Source organism: Protopterus annectens, chromosome 2.part1 (genome assembly GCF_019279795.1).
Source record: "Protopterus annectens isolate FY-2018-M chromosome 2.part1, PAN1.0, whole genome shotgun sequence".
Taxonomy (NCBI): domain Eukaryota; kingdom Metazoa; phylum Chordata; order Ceratodontiformes; family Protopteridae; genus Protopterus; species Protopterus annectens.
The window spans coordinates 1,835,148,144-1,835,170,064 of record NC_056729.1 but is presented as its reverse complement, the minus strand read 5'-3'; the positions used below and the strand labels follow the sequence as shown (position 1 = coordinate 1,835,170,064).

General features: G+C 39.5%; 1 protein-coding gene across 3 annotated transcripts in view; it reads left to right on the top strand.

Moving 5' to 3' along the window:
• The window catches only part of AP2B1 (adaptor related protein complex 2 subunit beta 1), a 1,330,026-nt gene that overhangs the window by 403,331 nt on the left and 904,774 nt on the right, over positions 1-21,921 (top strand). For all 3 annotated transcript variants that reach the window (XM_044063279.1, XM_044063277.1, XM_044063278.1), the window contains exon 13: positions 12,397-12,656. In XM_044063279.1, the coding sequence (XP_043919214.1) occupies positions 12,397-12,656 (260 nt within the window). The remainder of the gene's footprint in view (positions 1-12,396; positions 12,657-21,921) is intronic.

Below are 21,921 nucleotides of genomic sequence, written 5' to 3'. Positions count from 1 at the left end.
CTGATCAGCCGCTAGAGTATATCAACAGCCAGATGTAATCCAATCTAGGAGTTGCAGAAGCATCTCTTTAGAGTATGTTAAACCGCTTTTAGGAGGCATCCGTATCACTAAAACATGGTTTAAATGCTTAGAACGCACTCCCTCCATATCTGAATCTAGCATCTACCATGCCTTCAGGCCCCGTGACAGCTGTGGTGGCGTGTTCATATTTGTCAGTGACCTTATCACCTTGAGATTCCCAGTGACCCAGAAATGGAGCTTACACAACTCCATATCACACTAAACAGAATCAACAATCAATACTCCACAAATCAATGCTGCCCTTCTCAGTACACCATAAACAAATCTCACCAGAAATAGAGAAGTACTAATGCTCTCTGTCAGTCTCAATACATGTAAATATAGTGTATTTAAATATTTGTATGTAGCATTTAGATCATCAGCCCTGTATGTTTATGTACCACATGGCTGTGTTGACTGTGTCCACTAGGAGTGGGCTGGGTTTCCATAACTGGGAGGAGGTCTGTAGTGCTTGCAGAAGAGCGCTTATTTCCTTAAAATTTATGTTTCTTCAGCAGCAGTGATTGCCATCTGCCTTGTACCTGATGTGATCATGTCCACACACCCCCATGCCTCGTTTGAAGTGTTGTGCGAATTGAAAAGAACGAGGGGTGTGAAGGAAGTCCTGGGTTTAGATTGATTTGCTCCTTCCACCAAAACAGCTTGTTTTTTGAGGCAAGGGAGGACAGGGATCAGGCCGCATACCTCTCAACCTCTTAGAGCAAAAAGTCTGGGCAAAGATTAAAATGAAGGGGGGACAACTAGGGACAGATTTTAAATGTTGCTCTTACAAACTTAGAAAGTTGATAGAATAATAGGTTTTGCATTAGCATGAATTTTCTGAAGGATGTGGAGTCTTAAACTCAAATGTTTGTCATTATTTAATGACTTCAATCCTCAGCTATTTGCCAGAAAGGAACTGATGTTAGGAGGAACACACCAAAAATATGTGGCAAAAATCTGGACATTCTGCGAAAACCTGTACAATTGAGAGGTATGGGTCAGGGTTGTCCAAGGAGTTTGTATTGAGATTAGGCAGACTTCAGATACCATTGTATTTTCCTCATGTGAAGTCTGTCTAGGAAAAGCATTGGAATGATGACTGCCATGAAACCCAAAGTGCTTACATACCTATCACACTTAAGTGACCAACCCTCTAAAAATATATGTCCCTATTTATAAGTATGAATTTAAACATAAAAGCAAACCACCCTGGTGGATGTCTGACATAACAATTACAATAAAAGCAAAAAACCTCATAAGACCCTCAAGTCAAGGAAAATATTAGGAATTTGACTAAAAATTAAAAAAAGACAAAAGGCTGTTAGATTTACTAAGGCAGTCCAAGAACACAGTTTGGCATCTGAAGTCAAAGACAATTATAAACCCTTCTTCAGTTATGTTAGAAAACTTAAAAACAACATACAGCAATGTACATTCCAAATGCTAAACCTGCTTGGGGACACAGTAGACATTTTCAGAATACTAGCAAATAAATTTAGTGCAAGTTTCACTCCTGAGACATCTGTCCAAAGTTCTGTGAGCCCCATGGCTCTCAAACCCCACATCATCACTAAAGAACGTACCGTAGATGCTATCCAAGGTTAAGAATGCTTCCTCCATGGGACCTGATAATATCCTGGGCTGTTTAAATAGTTTGAAACATGGTTTGCCAGAACTTCTACATAAGATATTTAGCCTGAGCCTAACTATAGGCTGTGTCCCAGCAGTATGGGATACAACACTTATGCAGCTCTGTAAAAGTGGCCCTACTAGTGACCTTGGAAACTATGGGCCCATCAACCTAAAGAGTCTCATTTGTAAGACCATAGAACACATTACAACTGACTTGATTGATAATGACATTAAAAATCTCAACAGGCTATATATCCACAGATTTGGTTTTGTAGAGAAGGTGCTGTCTAATGAACATGGTAAATTTCTTTGAAAAGGTAAGACAAGTTGTTGACAGCAGTTACACTGTATACACAGTGTACTTTGATTTCACCAGAGCATTTGATACTGTTCACCCTTGCTAGTATAATTATAAATTATTACTTGTAGAACTCTGCATGTATGATGGGTGGCAAATTGGCTAAAAGAGAGAATACATATGGTGGGGTGGCAGAGGTGGCATTAGAAAACAAGGTGACCAATGGTGTCCTCAGTGCTCCATGCTGGAACTGTTTTTGTTTGGTATTTACTTCTCTGACCTAAAGAACCAAGACCTATGGCTAATGAAGTTTGCAGATGACTGAAGACTGGAAGTCATGGTCATATCCCCCTCTGACACTGAAGCTCCTTCACCCTGCTGGAACTTGCTCTTATAAATGCTTGGTGTATTGAAAACTGTTGTAACTTAAATGCAAGTAAAATGCAACATTGTCACATTTGGCTGACAAACCATCACCCCCAGCAAATAACATTGACAATAGCCCACTTTACAATAAAATTCTAGTTAGAGGCCTGAGAACCTGTGTTAATAATTCCCTCTTTTGATCACCATGTAACAGTAGTGGTCAGGAAATTTTCTTTTACTTGGCCTGGTTGATTGCCAAGATAATATCATTCATATTAAAAGAGGTGATGATGATCATTTTAAAACTGTTACAGTAGCCTAAGCTGTACAGGATGTATTGAGTGAAGGACTGGATTACCATCTGGCCTACAAAGGTTTACGGCACCTTCCACATATCCTAACCACTATACAACTTGAGGAGAGGTGCATAAAGTCAGTAGTTAATCAAACCTTCAGAACTTCCTTGCCATTGAAGAATGCTCTCTTCTGCTAACCTCTAATGATCGACTGTCTACTAGCACTTCAGAGGTGGGCAGTTAAATACCCCATTATGGAATACCCTCCAGTTTTACTAATTTTGTGGGGAAAAGTTTTTAATTTTTCTGCCTTGTTGCTAGGTATTAGGGCTAGTGTTTTTGGTGGTTGTCACTAAAACTTTTACCTCATAACTTTTATTTTATTAGTCAGAATGTAAAGACCAATTTACCAATGCTTCACTACTACTTGCCAGACACTTTTTTTAGTAAAAGCATGGACCTTGGGTCCTGGTTCCTTAATTGTTCCCTCCTTGATCTCATAAGAAGAGAAAAGTTGTATGGAAGGTTTTAGTCTTGACCCAGGCTTCCTCTTTACCAAGGGCATAAATGAGTGACTCTGCTCTGGCATCTTTGGGTTCCTCGGACTGCTCATCAGTTTCTCTCAGTCCTTTTAGTGTTGGTCCTTGGGAAGCTGCTAAGGACAGAGAGACAGGCACGTCCACTGTGGCTGTTTGGCTGTCCTGTTTGGGTAAGGGAGAAACACTGTTGTCAGGATCAGAGGAAGGAGCAGATGTTCATTCACAAAGCCTATGCAAGGATCTTGATTCCTGGAGAAAGGACCATTCTTCTGGTCATCCTTTCTGTAAGGGGATGGGGTTGGGGAGTCTTCCTCGAAAAGGAAGTGTGAAGTTGTGTATTTTCCTTCGCCTGTGTAACGTAGGACTGACAAGGCTGTGCTTAGCTAAAATATTGTTTAAAGCCTTTGTCGTTATTCCGAGTCTTCACTTTATTTAAATAGCAAAATATTTTACTCTCCTGAATTCTGATTTTCAGTCTGAAGGACAGAAATTAGACTTGGACTATGTTTCTCAAGTTTGTACTCCACAGAATGGGGAATCTGACTCTGCAGGAAGTTTTTCTTCAAGTTCCTGACAAGAAGATTTATCTTTTTCTAATAATATTGCCGGAGTGAAAGAGTTTTCATTGGGAACAAAAAGAAATTCCAAAGTACCAGTAAAGATATGATTTGCTACAGGTGGATCAGTTTTGATCAAATGAACTACCTAGATGTATTAATTAGCAAACAGGAACAAGGTTTCAAATCTTCTATCTACAGAAAACCTACTTATTCCAAGACATTTATTAGCTTTACAAGTTCTCACCCTTTCTTTCAGAAAGGGATTATAAAAGGTCAATATGTGCGTGCTAGTCATATGACATCCACTGAAACTGATTTTGGAACTGAATGTTCACTCCTCAAGGGAATGTTTTTGGAAAGGGGTTACCCTAAAGATTTAATTAATAAAATCCAACAAGAAGTATTGCAGGGTAGGAAGGATAAATACATAGCAATTTTGTGGAGGGGCGTTGATTTTTCTAACCAACAAGGAGAACTTGGTCAGACTGATGGGAGTTACAACAGATCCTTTATTACTAATTTTAGTGGTAATGCACACCACATTAGGGCTATTGTTGAAAAGGAGTGTAAAAACATTTTTTGATCTTACAGATTTACCCAACCTTAAAAATAAAACCAACAAGGTGGTTTTTAGAAAAGGCCAGAATATAAAAAAATCTGTTGGAAAACATCAATTATGAGCTCCACCTTTCACACAAAAGAAAGGGGACATGCAAGTGTGGAGCTTGCAAACTGTGCCCCTATGTTATACAAAAGGAAGAAGTTTTGATTAGCTCCAGACAAAAAGTTTTGGTTTCCCCTTGTTACTTTAACTGCAATAGCTCTGGGGTGGTTTACCTAGTTATTTGCAGTGTTTGTCAAAGTTTTTATGTGGGGAAAACCGAGAGACAACTTAAACATAGGATATATGAGCATATGAATAGTATTAGTAACAAAAACAGGTATAATGCTTTATTCAGACATCTTGCCATGTGTCCTGAGGCTAAGTTTGTTTTTTTTGTGATTGGAAAAAGTACAAAAGGAATTGAGAAGGGGGGACCATGGGAAGCCAAACTGGCTTACAGAGAAGCCTTTTGGCAAGTGGTACTCCAGGCCAACAAGGAACCTGGCCTTAATGATAACATTTCTTTGACACCACTTTTAAAACTCAGGTTGGCAAAACTGTGAGTTGTTCTAAATGTTTTAAATCTTTAGACTTATTTAGGAATACATATAAAAATACACTCATGATTTTATGACTTATAGTCTTTATATCTTGGTATTATATTGGATTAATTATTTTTTATTCAGTTATTTTGTTAGATCTATTTATGTATTAGAAAATATTAGTAAGGTTTTTAACATAGTATTTGAGTCTCGTTGTAGCATATATAATTTATTTCATGTTTATACTAAATATTATGGGTTATTTCCCTTTTAAATATTTGTACTTGTTTTTAATTAGTTTATTGGATTCATTACAAGTGTGTGTGTGTGTGTGTGGATAATTGATTCAATATGGTGCTTATCTGATGAAGTCTGAGGAATACTTGGACAAAAATGCTGTGTTTTTTTATTTTGCGTTAAAGTGCAGTAAATCTACGAGTTTAATTTACAGCCACGAGTGGTGGAGTGCTTCTTACTGCTGTCCTTTTCTTTTTGGTTTTGGTTATTGTTGGAAAACAGTTCCTCCTGTTCACTTTTTGGAGTGAAAGAGTTGTTTCATTGGGAACAAAAAGAAATTCCGAAGTACTAGTAAAGATATGATTTGCTACAGGTGGATTTTCTCAACCTGCAGCTGCTTTTCATGTTTTGCCAGCCTTAGAGGATGCTTTTCTTGTAGCCAGCAGTTTGCCTGACTGTCAACCTCCTGCTTCTAAAGTCTGGCAAATTATGTAAGATTCCCTAAACCCACAAATGTCTTGTTTCAAACCCTAGGTCAGAGCCTGCTGTAACTTCTCTAACAATAACATCTTCTGCCAAACACCTTACGACAGCTACCCCGTTTCTTCTGGCAAAGATGAACAGCCTTTGAGAGTTTTGGGAAAACTTCCATCTTAGTCTTTCAGAATAGTGAATTGTTGGGCTAACATGTCTGTTTCTGCTGAGCTTCCTTTGAAAAAAAAAAAGAAAGTTAATTGCTGAACTACTCTTTTTCGAGACCAAGACATTTCTGAATTCTTTAATGTCTTTTGTGTCTCAGAAAACCAAACATAGTCTAAAGTGTTCTTATGATACTGCTGATGCTGTTGCTGTTTCCAGAGGAGTTGCCATTGGCTCAGTGGTGTAAATTTCCTGGCTACATTCTCAGAATTCACCAGAGGATGTGAAAGTTGAGCTCCTGAATGCTGCCGTGGATAAAGAGAGATTATATTGGCCCTTTGTCTGCCAAAAACTTTGAGGTTTGATAAGAGGGGACAGTTAATTTTGGAGGTTACCTAGATTTTTCAACCCTCCATGTCAAAATTATAATAACTTTCCTTCTGTTTCAGGCTCCTTTTATAGAAAACAGAATAAACAATTTCAGCAAGGCACAGGCAAACAAAATTTCAAAAAGCAGTGACTGGGAGGTTCAAAAAAGAAGGGAAGGGTCCTTCCGAAGTCAGGGATAATCTAAGAAGGCAGACTGACTGTATACCTCATCATGTTTTCCCTCTCTCTAACCTGGCAATCCAGTAAAGCTTGCCCGTGGCAAAAGAAACCATTCTTAAAGGCTCTTGATTACTTGTTTTCCTTTTGGTGATGCTATGTATGAGGGTGCTGCAGTTTTACCTGCTTAGTCTGAGGTACCACACCTGTAATCCTTCAGTACTTATACCCTCCTTTCTCACAGAATTCCACTGATGGATGATGCAGGGGAAGGCATACCCACAACTGTCATTTAGTGAGCCAAAAGGGAGCTAGACCATAACTACAGGTGCCTCTAACCATGCCTTAAGAGCACATATATTGGCTTCCTGAGAGTCCGGGGCACCTGGAGCAAAGGAGACTCAAGCTAGACAGATAAACATCAAATAGATGATGGTAGTTATTTATATGCTACTTATTTCTAGGCCAGTCCTATGACCAGTGCCGTTCAAATGAAACAGATTGCCACAGTAGTGTGATACATCAGCAAGAAGTTATATGCCTGCTATAGCCCTTGGTTACGAATGTATTGGCAGACGATCTCCACAAATCAGTGACAGTCCCCCATAAGTGAATGCTTTGTCAAAAAGTCATCCGTGAACTGATTGTAGCCCAGAACATTACAAGGACAGATCTGTTTTCCTCCCCAGTAAATTGCCAGAGTTTAAACCTTTTTTAAGGTACTCACATAGGAGACCCCTAGCATTGGAAACCTCACTGTCTCCTGGATTGGAGGCATTGTATACAAGTGCTGAGGAGTCTGATACAGGACAGAGTAAACCTGATCCTGGTTGTCTCACTGTGATCAAGACAACCCTGTTTTTCCTGGTCAAGGAGTTGAGCAGTGGAAGCCCTGTTAACTCATAATGTTCTGCCTCAGGTAACAGAAGACTTCACACCAGACCCTAAAACTTTTACATCATGCAGCCTGGAGGGTAGAACCCTGGTCTACTGTACAAGTCTTTTACTCCTGAGGTCTTTAGGACTGGCACTAAATTTATTGGAATTGGCAGAAAGATCCAAATCCACAAGTACATAGAGCTGAAACTCAAAATGCCTACTATGGCATTCCCTTGATAGAGAGATTTACATCACTCTTTTTTGCTGTCTTTGTGAGAATATATGGAAAGTAGCAATTCTGTCTGTGAATAGTCAGAAATGGAGTGGAATTACAGATTGCTAAGTATTTGTAAATAAGTTAGGTTTATTTTTAGCAAGCTGTTAACAGTTTGGCAATTACCTAATTTCTTATCTAGTGAGCAATCAGTTAAATAACTGCAGCTTTTCCCCACAATGATGGAAGTACATCCTACTTGGACATAAACCGACCAAGATGGGACTGTGGCAGGCATTCATATTTCCATTCCATGTGTTTGCAGGACTTTTAAAAATTAATTTACAGTTAAAAGTTCATAAAAAATGTTTTTTAATATGATGACATGCACAACGGCAGTGATGCAGTTTGCTTGTAGTTGCCTGTTTTTTAAATAACCTGTAAATTCTTGGGTGTGATTTTTAAGCATCTGTACAGAAGACCTTTGACTGCTCTTGGCAGCTGAGTCTTTGAATCTTTTTTGCCTTGCTAGTATCCACTGGATATCTCATGTATGGAGGAGGGTTAGGTTAGTCAAGCCATGGGTGAATTTGTGAATACTTATCCAGTTACCTTTTGAAGGAAGACAAAGTATCACACTGCGTAATATGAAGTGGGAGTCTGTTCCAGAGGTGGGGAACATGTTGCATAATAAACCTCTCTCAACCATGTTATATTTTTTGGCTGACAGAAATTTAGACCCCTGGTTCTGGAATTCATAGAACTATTAGATTTGTGGAGATATAAGGGGTCCAGGACCACAGGGTCCCTAATAGCACAGAAGGCAAGCCATAGATCTCCCATCTGGAGTCTAAGAAATACTGAATTAAGAGAGCTTCCTGCCTTTCCTAATGGGTTAGTTTTTAAGCCAGTAATCTGCTTAGTTATGAACTTCTTTGGTATTTCTAGTTGTTTAATATATCTGGTAAAGTATATCCCAAAGGTTTCATTGTATTGTATGATTGGCCTAATTGATGCCTGTTTAGATCTGGTTGATATTTCCTTTCTTCTGAATGCAAAACAGATGTTTTTTTCTCCCCTGCCAGAATACTTCAGACATTATTTTTAAATCCCATCCTTTAGGCAGGAAGCAAGCATGGCATAAGACAGTACAGGCAGAAGAGGCAAAGATAGAAATGGGCATCAACCCCAAAGACAAAAGCCCTGGCAATGTCAGCAATGCTAGTCCTAGCATGATAGGTCCTTCAGCAGCAGTAAGTACCGATAATGGCAATTCCCATTACTTGTGGTTCCAACATGTTCTCACTGTAAACCTTTGGTCATTTTTATAGGATATGGTTTGTCAATGATGGACATTCAGGATGCTTACTTCAGGATTTCTGTCTGCAACATACACAGGCAGTCAAAATTTCACTGGGGGCGAGTTCTCCGGTTAACTGCTTCCCATTGATCTTTCTACTCTTCTTAGGGTGTACACCATGTGCTTAGATTAGAGTTATTTACTTCAGAGTTAGGGAGCTCACATTTATCCTTACTTAGATAATATCTTCATTCGAAGCACCATTCTAAGCCTGCATCTGTCACTAGTGGAAACTGTCCGCTGTTTACAAATGTCAGGGCATTTCTTTGAAGAGAGTTGACATATCTCCTTCTGAAACAAAATTTGTGGGTTCTGATTTGGATGTCCATTACTGTGTGATAATCTCTCCCTGAAAGAGAAAGAAAGAGAATGTAACTTATGGTGGGCTTGCTTCTTTATGTATCAGTTGAGAAAACATTAGCAGCGGGTGCATTCGTGTAGGTCCCAAGTTGTGTGTTGTCTTTAATCTTCCTGGTTCTCAGTGTGAAGTTCCACTTAATGAAAATTCATTGGTACCGCAGAATTTAAGGAAGCCAAGCTTCTATTCCTTGTAAGGAAATTTCGATGGTATCTTTGAAACAGAATGAAAACTCCCACTCTGCAGAATGTGTTCTTCCTATGATTATTACATTGGCCGAGAACTCCTGTTGTGGTACTCACAAATATCCTAAAATTAGGAATAGCTTATCATTCATATTCTAGATCCAAAACTGACTTCAGATTTTGGGTGCACACATGCAGGACCTTGGAATACAAGGCCTGCAGTCACGAACTATGAAAGAAAAGAACATCAGTCACAAAAAAGTGATAGCTATCCAGCTGATGGTGATCACATTTAGATCTGCGCTAAAGACAGGAATTCTTCAAACTGTGACATAAAACAGAAAAGGAACAGTGATGAGGTTTAAAAAGAGAGGCATCCATTCTTTTTTTATTATGTATTCTATTTAGCCACAACAGTTTCGGATGGTATTTCAAATAGTGTTTTTTTTATTCTAATCTAACAGAAAATGTATATTGCTGCACTACTTTAATACTGGATTATTCCAAAGCCTATTTAATTAAACCCAAAAGATTCCATGGGCAAGTCAATGACATTGTTTTAATGGGAGCAAAGTCTCCCATATGTACCATGTAGGAGACTGTGTTTCTGCTGCAGCACCACAAGTAATTAATTCCATGGTCTCCAAACTTCTTTTAGCTTGTTTATGGTCACTGACTTCCCCTTTTTTCTCTTCTGAGATTGACAGAATGAGCTTATTTTAATCTGACATCATGCAAGTAAACACTCCAGCAAAAAATTCCAGCAGATGAAATTTCCATCTCATTTAAGCAGAAGCTTATCATGAAGACCCTTTTCTTGATCTCAGTGAACTGGTATCATTCACACATTGATCTATTTTCTCTCATCTGAATCACTATTTTGCTTTCTTTTGCTTACTGGTACCTTCATAATTGGGTTTTGGTCACCTGGGACAAAAGCTTGTTGTTTACATTCCTTCCAGATGCCATCTCTCAAAACTTGCTGTAAAAGGCCTGACTAATTCTCATTGATAACTTTTGGTGAAGGCATCCATGGATCACTGTACTGGTGCAGATGTCCGATATTCAGCCAGTAACCTTGACTGCTCAGAAGCAAACTGTTAATTCAACAGTAAGGCCAAATGCTGGATCCCGATCTCAGATTTTTACCCTGAAGCATGGAAATCTCAAGTTGATACCAATCTGTTTTTCGTCCAAAGTTTTTATTTTTCAAGAAGGCATGTAAGAAGGTATTAGTGAAAACTTCAGGGATATCCACGTTGTAAAGATTTTTTATTTTGGTGCCAGAATCAAGGATTAGAATTGGTTTCCAGTTCATTTCCTCATAGCTTACACCAAGTCTATAATTTAATGCTAATTTGGCATATTTTTCAGCAAAACTTCATTTATTTTATGTTGTTTCATATGCATGTATATTCTCATATGGCCTTTCACATTGCTTAAAATGGTCTATAATGAAACAAATTATAAAAAAATAATTCTTCACCTTAGACCACCAATAAATTCTCATCACCTGCTTGGGACATTACTTTAAGAAATTCTCATCACCTGCTTGGGACATTACTTTTGCTATTGAGATGTTTACCTATTTTTAATTTGAGTCTGTGAGCACAGCAGAGCTAAAATACCTCTCTTAGTAGACATTGTTTTAGGTGGCAGTCATTATCAGGTAAAACAATTTCTAAATTATAGGTATTAATGTTTAAGGAGCCTTTTACAGTCTTTTACTGAGAAAAGATGCCCCTCATAACTATTCTTTCATGCCACTGGTGGTTTTTGACATTCATCTGAACTTTTTATCCATCTACTTGAGTTTTCTTGAACAGCAGAAAAGGAAGAGAATCCGAATACAATGTATATGCAGATAAAACTTTACAATGGACATGCAGATAAAACTCTACAATGACTATGCAGATAAAAGTCATGATATGGTGAAAGAGCTAAAGTTCTGGAAGTTTCTGATCTGCTGTCTTTGCTTTAGGGAGGAAGTCAGGGTCATACAATGACTAAACAGACTTTTACCAGATTGTTAGCTAATGGTATTGCATATTGCAATAAGAACAGCAAATTTCTGACTAGTAAGGTTAAGATTTACTCCACCATGTAATCAACTTCCATGTCAGTTAACTTAATTTTTTTCTGAGCAGTGTGTTTGTGAGGCAGCAGCTTGGATATTTATCTGCACATTTTCTAAGCATTTTATGTTGGATGTCAGTCGGGGAGCAGAGCAGGCTTTTCTTCAACTATTCTACAAAGAATACCCTAGCCCATCTTTCCATTTCTTGGAGCCAGTGGTATACTGCTTGATACCCCATATGTATTTTGTGTCGTGCAGCAGTGATCCTTGTGATAAACATGGTCCACTTGTTTCACTATTGTCACTGTAATGTTAATTGCTGTAAAAGCATCACTGATCAGGACAAACTCTCACCCTCCTTCCCATTGTCCAACATATTTTGCTGCCGTCTTTGCATAATTTGTTTCTGAAATAGGTACAATCTTTATATGGTGTCTTGTGCTATTTATCTAGAAAATTTAGCTAGAAAGTCTGTTTCAGGGTTTTCTCTTCTTGGTCTTTATCACTGTTGATGAATTGGAACTTCTGGTATTACCATTCCATAGGTGATGTTTCTTTGATTGTGCTTGGTTGCATTTAGTTTTGGTTACTGTTGTTTTCTCCAAGAGCATTTTTGCCACAATATCTCTTGTTTCTGTACCTTTTGAAGTTTCATACAAGAACAGAGTGAGGCTTCACAGTTTAGTCTTTCATATTTCAGCTCCTGTAATGGCCACACCGTGACGCTGCATACCACTAGGGACATCTTGCTGAGAAAAAAATCAAGTTAGGGACTAACATCCACCTTTGTCCATTTTCATACTTGTAATTCCTGCAGAGGTTATCCTGTTGTTGTGATATTGCTGAGGATACATTTGCACCTGTACTTTATTACTGCTTCATTTGGTTTTGTAAAGTATTCTGAACTAATGAAAGGTGTACAGACACTGATTTGCTTGAATTAACCTTTCACTTCACATGCTATGCATCTTAAAATAATTTTCTGTGAATCATATTTTTAGGATTCAGATAACCCAGATCTCCGTGACCGTGGCTACATCTACTGGCGTCTTTTGTCCACAGACCCAGTCACTGCAAAGGAGGTTGTTCTGTCAGAGAAGCCCTTGATTTCTGAGGAAACAGACTTGATCGAGCCAACATTATTGGATGAGCTGATCTGCCATATTGGATCACTGGCTTCTGTGTATCACAAACCACCAACTGCATTTGTGGAAGGCAGCCATGGAGTTCACCGGAAACATCTGCCAATTCAGCATGGAAGGTGAGTAGCATTTGCACATTTGAGAAAGCAAAAGATAACCGTAATGATTTTTAGTGTACTTGAGACGTACTAACTTTTTACATTAAAAATTCAAAATAAAAGTGGAACCTTTTCATTGGAATTAATCTATCACCCTCTTTTCACGTTTTTGCACATGAATTTGTGTATCACATCAACAGTGGCCATCATCTGGAGCCAATGTTCACAGTGCCATGTGGCTAGCTCTGCCATGGTAGTTGTCTACAACTCGCATACATATACGCACACTCATACCTATGACCATTTTAAAGTGGCAAATCCACATCCATTGGCATGAGGAAGGAATCTGGGGCACCTGGAGAAAACCCACTCAAACATAGGGAGGTCATGCAGACACTGTATGGAAGGCACCTAACTGAGATTTGAACCAGAGAATGTCTTGCTGTGAGGCAGCAGCCTTACCCCCTGCACCACTGTACCACTGTGAATGAATCACTATGTGAAATAAAATTTTATTCTGTGATGTACAGCAACATTCTTACACACAGTTCTAGAGACAATACAAATTAAAATTTTCTTTCCTTTAACTGACATTCAAGAAGTCATGACTTTATGCAGGAATTCATCCAATACTAGCAGTTGTCGCAAGACGCTTCCTCAGGTAGTTTATGAGCATATTGTTTTGCATTCCAGTATTTCCTTATGCAAAGCAGTACATGATAAAACATTACTGGGTATTAAAGAAAACATGGAATCAAGCTTCAAATAGTCTGGTAAATACAATTCCAATAGTAAGTTCAATAAAGTCATTTATTTAGTAGAACCCTCAAAACTTATTTGTTAGGAATAACAATATTGCCATGGTCAGTGTGTTAACAGATTAATTAAAATGTGCATGGGGAATCCACTTAAAAAAACAACTATTATCATATGGTACTGGTCAAGAAAGATTCCCTTCGCATTAGCATAAAACAGAGATGAGAAGGATTGCAGACGTTCTGGAGGCATTTCATTATCATTTTCAGCCAGATTCTCTTTAGGCAAACATGGACTGTACTACAGTGATGTGCATTCTGTGACGGGGGAACACACTTTTGCCATCTGTAGGTGGAAACGATGTTAATGTGGCAATAGGTAATTCAGTACAACTTGTTCCGGGTAGCGTACCAAAATAACAAAATGTGTGGCAAATTTCCTTAATACACCAAGATCCCTAGCTCATGAATTGCAGCTTGAATACCTTAGTCTTTCATCAGAGTATAAATCTCGTTAGACATTCCAAAAACTTATCTATTTACTACTCAGCTGAATGCGTAGGTATCAAGGTCATTTTCACTACAGTCATTGTCCAAGTGCTTGGAAGCTGGGATACTTCTATTTTCTTAGTATCAAGAATAGATGTGTACTTTTAGTGCAGTTTCATGGATTCCAGCAAAAAAAACAGTGTTTTTTTATTTCTTCTTATGCAACTCACTGGTATCCTTTTGTGTCCCTAAACAAAAGTCTGATGTTGCACCAAATCGGAGTTCATCACCTCAGTGTGAAATTCCTCACTATTTAAGCATGGAAGATAGTATCTTTATATTTCCTAGTGAGGCATGCTTATCGTCTGCACTAAAAATCCTGAATTGGAATCAAGAGACATACTGAAGCAAGTCATACTTTCAGAAGTGGGAGAAGTTTTTAGCATGTCGGCAACATGCATGGGTTAGAGCCTTTAAATTTCCAGTTGGAAACCTCTCGGTCTGTTTCATCCATCTTATTAATTATAGGCTAGACTGACTTTAAAGTTCATGTCATTGCAGTGTCAGCCTGTATTGTCATTCTCTCAGGTGGCAGCCAACCCTTTAGTTGAGTTTCCATTAAAGGAACGTCTGGTATAAGATCTCCTAAGAGACAAGTGTCACAATCTTGGTGACTTCAACCTTATCCTGGAAAACTTGACTTAATTTCCACATTAACCTGCATGTTCCTAGACTTAAAGTACAGTACCTGTTCTGGACTATTTTTTCTCTATAGCAGTCCTGTCTGGGAGAAAAAAAAAATCAAACCTGTAAGCTTTAAAATATAAAATGTCTTGTCTTATAATGAGGGATATTACTGAAACTGGTTCGTTTATGTTAAAACTCTCTTTGAAGCAGTCAGTTCAACTGCGATTATTTACTGCAACTTCCAGAATGCTTGAGAACATTTATCACTTAGTGTAGATATCCACAGATGGTTGAGGTATTGTACCTGAAGGACTTGTTCTTTTTAAGAAAAAATATCCAACTCTTTGTCTCTTAAGAAAGAACAGAAAAGCTTGCCTCTTGACACACAACACTTAGCTTCTGACCCTGCTGTGTTACCTTTTTCTTTTGAAAACTACTTCAAAACCCTATTCAGGCAGATTGCTCATTGTTTCCATTCAGGACATGTTAGATGCAACAACTTTAGATTGTCCTTGATATTTTCACTACACATTTAACACTCAAAGTGCAGCCTAGGGTAGGGCAAGCTTGTACTGCTGTGCTATAGTGGAATCCATAACTGTCCATCTCCGGGGGGGGTTACCTGTCACTGCTTCAGAGTAAATGTTACGCCTTACTGCTACAGTGGCCTTTCTTACAATTCCGCAAAGTACCACCATATGAGCAATAACTTCAGAGTTCACTGTAGCGTTAAATCTACTTTCCCTTTGTCCTACTGTTTATAGTTAAATTTCTTATTGATGTTTTTATTTCTGTACATATTATACTGCATGTGTATGTGATTAGAAAATGACTCGCGTCTTTGAATGATGCAACAGGCCCAACTCAGAAAGACTTGTTGATGTAGATGATTTGTTACCGTGCAAATCTGCTTTATAGATGGGTCTTGTACTGGAGTAGCTCACTTTTACCAAGTTCAAGTCTTTAGGTGTTTGGCTCAGTATGTACTGCTGTACTTTTAGATGATTTTAAAATGACACACCTGCCAAGGTTTCTGGCTACAAAGAAATGAAGAGGACAAATGCTGCTGCTGTTAATATGGAGGCCTCCTACTTCTGAATGCCAGCACTTACGCTGACATCTATCTATCTATCTGTCTATCTATCTATCTATCTATCTATCTATCTATTCTTTGTTAACCAGGTTAGTCCCAATAGGGTAGTATCCTCTTCACAAGGGAGACCCAAGCTGGTATTTATACTGCTAGGGGAAATTTGGCCAGGGCATAGGGGAACTTCCCTTTCTCTTTTCGATAGATGCCATGGGCTGCTTTACATCCACCTGAGCTACCAACATCTCAGGCAGATAGGGCCTTAGTTTATCTCATCCAAAGGACAACACACCCAGGAGATTCCCCTCCAGAGGACATAACATTTGGTGAAACTATCACTAAGATGAATGAATACTTCAAATGGAACACTTCCCAAATTACAGAAACTCAAAAAAGATACTTTGAGTTGTTGCAGGTTGAAACATCCTCCCCATCAGCCATTCCTCCAGTGATCCCTGCATACCTTGACACATTTGCTTCCTGCTGTAAGAACCCTGACTCTTGGCCACCTGCCCCAAAGTGCCTGATGGCCACAAATTCCTAGTAAACCCCCCCCTTGGCGGACCCTGCTGTTATAGCTGTGGCCCCAGATAGACCGTCTTGATTTCTGCCTTCCTCGTCACTTTTACCTTCAGATAAAGACAGTAAAATTATGGATAGGCTGGGCAAGAAGACTTGCACCTCTTCCACCCTGGCCTTCAGAGCTGTCAACTACCAAACACATATGGTAGAATATGCCTTGGACTTGGTATCCTAAGCCTCTACACTTCTGAACTCGCTGCCTGACTCCCCTAACAAAATTAAAGTAGCATCTAAGCTACCCCTGGCATCCCAGGTGGCCAGGCACTCAATCAGATGCAGTTATGATGCAGCAGAGGCCTCTACTAGTTCAACTGCAATTGCATCAGTTCTGCATAGATAACTCCTGGCTTAGCCCCCAGCCACTTACAGAAGATTTTAAGTCCACAATCCTAGATGCTCTGCTTAATAATAACCTTCTGTTTGGAAAGCAAGCTGCAGCGCTATTTAAAAATCTACAGGAGAAGATCAAAGAGCTGCAGGAAATTAAACACCTGCTGGTTTCTCCCATACCAAAGCACTGTAGAAATTATCCTGCTAAGACATCCTATGTCAGAAGGGCCCCTGCTATGACCACCCCTTCCACTAGCAGGCATAGAAAAGGGACTAGGTGGCAACCTCTTCAAGAACTACCTCTTTTCAACCAGCCCAAAGATGGTCCTTTTAGGACAGAAATAATGGCAACAATCTTTGACTGCCTTGCCCCCACCTCCCCTATTTTCCCATCTCTCTCACTGTCTGCCCCTTTGGAAAGAAATCACCACAGACCACTGGGTGCTGGCAATAGTAGAAAAAGGATATTTCCTATCCTGGCAGGAAAGACCCACCCCACAGGGCATTCCTTTCCCACACAAAAATCATCTTCACCTAATTCCCCACATAATCCAGGATATACGGGCACAAGGCACCATAGAACCCGTTCCATTAGGACAAGAAGGAAAAGGTTTTTACTCCAGACTTTTCCTAGTTCCAAAAAAAGATGAACCATGGAGACCAATCCTGGACTTATCCGTTCTAAATCTTTTTCTAAAAGTCCCCTCTTTCAGAATGCTGTCCCTAGAGATCCTGCTTCCACTGTTGTCACCACAAGCATTCATGGCCACTTTGGACCTGAAGTAGACTTAGCTCCACATCCCCATACATCCAAACCACAAGAAATACTTGCACTTTGCTGGGTGCTGCCTTGCCTGTTGGTTTGTCCACTGCACCAAGGGTTTTGACCAGATGCCTAGCTCCTGTCATAGCCTTCTGCAGGACAAAGGGCATACAGTTATGTCCCTACCTAGATGATCTTTTGATTCTTGCAGAAAAAGAAGAGACCCTCAAAAATCATCTCCAGTTCTCTATGTCCCTGCTTCAGAGACAAGGTTTCACACTGATCCTCCCCAAGTCTTCCTGGGGTGCAGGATTTGGACAGACCTAATGAGGGGAATTTTTACCCCGAGACAAATGGGGGGGGGCAGGTCTTACCTCCTTTGCAGGCTGGCAATGCAAATTTGGGAATTAGCCTCTCAGAACAGCTTATCCCTACAGGCAACATACATAGGTTCATAGGTGTGTACTAGGCTAATGCCTCTGGAGCCTTTACAAGCCTAGCCCATAGAATTACCCTGGCATCATGCCACCTGACCTTAGTTCCCAGTGCTTCTGTCGAGTAAAGCCACTGGAGTGATCCCTGGGGGTGAATTTTCTATTTCCCATCCCCTCATCAAGATTTCTCTTGAAGTGGGCCAGTGAGGTGCTCTGCTTGACATGTATGGGAAGTCTATTCCATAACATGGGCAGTCTCTGGGTTATGAACCTGTCCCTCCAGCATGTTCTGTTGATTATGGTAATGAGGTTGAGGTCTCTGGAGCATGTGGTGCAGAGGGATTGGGATTTCTTTAGATGTAGCATTTCTAACAGAGCTGGGTCAGACATGGCTTTGTAAGTCAAGCAGAGATCGCCTGTAAGTAGGCGATATGACACAGAGAATAGTTGGAGTTTTTTGAGACTGTCCATGTAGGACAAATGTTTAAGGCATAGGATCCTCTTTGTGAGGTACTTTTGTGACGTCTCCAGTTGTTGCAGGTATTTAGTGAGGTACATGCCAAATGGGGCATTGTACTCCATGACTGGCCTAATGAGGGAAGAGTAGAGGGGGACAATGACCTCTTTCTTCCTGGATGCAAAAGCCTTAGTAATGAGATGTGCCACACAGGATTTTCTGACCACAGTGGCAGTGTGGTGGTCAAAAGAGAGGTTGCTGCCAACCTGTGTTCCCTGATCTCTTATAACGCCTTCCGTGTTCAGTGGACTACCATCAGTCTGGTAATTCATGGGAACAGAGTTTTTCCCAAAGGGAATGACAACACAAAAAAAACCCTTTACCTTAAAGATATTAAGTTAATACCTTAACCACTCTGCCACAAACCAGCTCTTCCCAGACATCCTTCAGGCAGATGCTCTAAGGCAGGAGTGTCCAACCCGCGGGCCGCATGCGGCCCCCAGAGCTCTTCCATGCGGCCCGTGACCCTTAAATTGAAATTTAACTTTTTTTCCGTGTGTTTTCACGCCCGTGTCCTTCAGCTATTCTGCGCATGCGCAAAATTACTTTTTTCACGTTTTTTTTCTTGCCAGTGTCTTTCAGCTGGTATGCGCATGCGCCAAAACACCGTTCGGTTGTTTTTTTCATTTGCGGTGAAGGAAGGAGTGAAATCGCGGCGAAGAAAGTGGATTTATTATTTATTTTACACACTGACTACAACATCTATATTCTACAACAGTAAAAAAGGTAAGCTAAGCTATATAATTGTAGTTGACTGAAGGATGAGTTTTTACAGTACTGCTGGCCCTGATTTTGGAATTGCAATCTATTGGTGTACTTGCCAGCGATTTGTGTAATTTCAATGACTGTTTCTGTGGTATAGAACTCTGTCCTTTGAGTCTGAGTGAGTGATGCTATTTTGGATTAGTTCAGATATCTGCTTGGTATGGTTTCTTAATTTTATGATATAAAGAAGCATTTAAAGTTGTACTACTTGGTTTCATATGCTAGTTTCACTTCATATTTAGCATGACCTTCCTGATGGTAGGTTTTAGTTCTTTGCTGGTCTCTTTGATAAAAGTCTTTAATGTGGGTAGATTTAAAGTTATTTTTATAGGAATTTAGAAGATTTTTTATTTCTTTTTGTAATGAAGTTTACTTGTACTAGTGGACCATTAGAGCGTTTTTTTTTTTTTTTAGTTAATTTCCCAATATTGTTGGCTCTTGTTGGGATTGCCATATCTAAGCACCTTTCCAGGCGGAAGTAGAACTCCATTACATATGTAGCAGCTGATGCTGCATGTGGGCTAGTGATAATATAGGTAGGTAACTTTTGAGAGGTCATCATAGACTTTGAGAAGATTTTCTTTTTCGAAGCCCTTAAATTCACATTTGATAATGGGGTGGGGGATTCAGACTTTAAAGGAGGTCACAAGTTTATGGTTTGATTTTAATCAGGTAGGAGTGGTTCATAAGGGGCTGTATTTGTAAGGACAAGGTCCCGAATGTTTTGCTCCCTAACGAGCTGGTTAACTAAATGTACTAGGCTAGGGAATTATTATTTATTAAGTCGATGAGTTTTTGGGCATGCCAAACTTTTGAGGTATATGTGCACAGTTTTATCAATGGATTATTGAACACTTCTCCCATCAGAAGAGTACTTTTCATTATGGGCATTTCAGGAAACACATTTGGTAATTTCTTATGGTCATCTGAAGAGACAGACAGCATCCTATACCAGGCAAGAAGTTAATACTCTTTTTTGTTTTGGACGGTGAAGTTGGAGTTCAGTGAGTTCAGTTTGAAGGTCTCTTGGGAGTGTACCTAAAGGTGATCTAGTTACTGGCAAGTATGAAAATGTCCCCACAGTTTCTCTTTGGTCTGAATGCATGGTATGTGATAACCCCATGTAAAAAGAGAGTACTGTCTTTACAATGAAACCAAGTCTCGGTTACGACACAGTTATGGGTGCGTTCAAGTTGCAGGAGAGTTTCAGGATCAGACAATTTATTTATATCTCTGGCATTGAGGAGAGTAACTTTAATATAGTTAGACTTTGAATTTGCTGTCATTTTGTCTACTGTATTGGGATGTGTAGTAATGGACTCTTTCTTAAAAAAAAAACTGAGGGTGTAGCAAAGGCTTTATCCAGTAAGAGAAAGCCGTGGAACAAGAGCTGCAGGCTGTCCTTTGCAAAGCTAGTTAGTCTGCCTGCTACCTCATCCCATGCTGACACATACTGGACCCCCTGCCCCAGGCATGACAATCCAACTACTTAGCCAGTTGTTGAAGCTAGTAATCCTTTCACTGTATTTAGGCCTCTCTAGGTAAAAGCAGAATTTCACTTTGAATTACAAGTAAGCTTTTGCAGGGTCTCAAACAGCATTAATATTTAGAAGAGTATGAGGTCAGACTTCAAATTTAGCAAGTATTTTTACTGCTCACAGGTAGTATCAGTAAATGATAAAAGAAAGTGATTGTCATTAAGCATGAAGCATTTGTTACATGGCATCAGAGGCTGCATACATTTAAGTCAGTCTAACCTGGAATCTGATATTGCAATCATGTAATAGTGGGAGGTAATAAAGTGATTTGAACTAGTCTCTCAAGGTGCACAGTAATAACTCAAACAGACATACTTGAGATAGTCATGATGCAGATAGGCAGGTGGGAATGGAGCAAGTGTAAACCCGTGTATTCAGTGCTGCACTTTAAGTCATCCTGAAGCTTAGTGGTGATTTTGAGGTTGTTCACATATGCTAAAATGATGCCTAAGCCGCATCTGCATATTAGATAAGATGATTTTTCTGTAGTATTTTTGCATGTTAGTTAGACGTTGCCCGTTCGATTCTCAGTTAGAGCGTCTTCCGTGTGGCGACATGCATGAATGGGCATTCCTTCGTTGAAAACTTATTTCTAGTCACTTTTCTTAGAATGCAGCTGCTGTGGTTGTAGTGTTTTTAGAGATAGACTGAGGAATAATGACAATGATTAAAATGTCTACTATAATTAGGTTATGGGCAATACCTAGTTGTGAGTAGGTAGCTGGTAGTTAGGAGATTGTGAGGCTCGAGCCAGTACACAGTTAAGGCTGTGCAGTGTTGACTTTCTGTATGTAAACTGCTGCGAAATCTAGCAATTATAGTGTGTAGCAGCTGTCCAGTTTCATTGGGGGGGGGGTTGCTATGTAGGTTAGTCATGATGGGGGAGGCATACAAGAGAAATGGTAGTAAACAGGTTGATGCAAGTTTTTTTTCTAATGCTGTCAGGTAATGTTTACTTCTAAAAAACCTGTATATGTATTTTTCAAAGCGCATGAAAAAGTTAATGCATGAGCGGAATAAAATGTCTGCATCTACAGAAGACTTTTAATAAACCAGTCCTGGATGTTTTGCAGTGCTTGATTTGCTGCATAGTTTTGTTCACTTTTAAATGAAAATTATTTTGGTTCATGCTTGTACTTAAGTTGGTTGTTTGGCTGCTAGCGCTAGGCTAGATTTTCATCATTTTGCAGCTCGTACCAAGCTGGAAACACAGGCCATTGTAAATGCACAGCACATCTGATTATTTTATTGAATTGCCCTATGAGCTTTGTGTGAAGGAAGTAGTTGTTATGCTCTGCTTTGTGAACTTTGAGGGCGCAGAAAGTTTTTTGCTTGA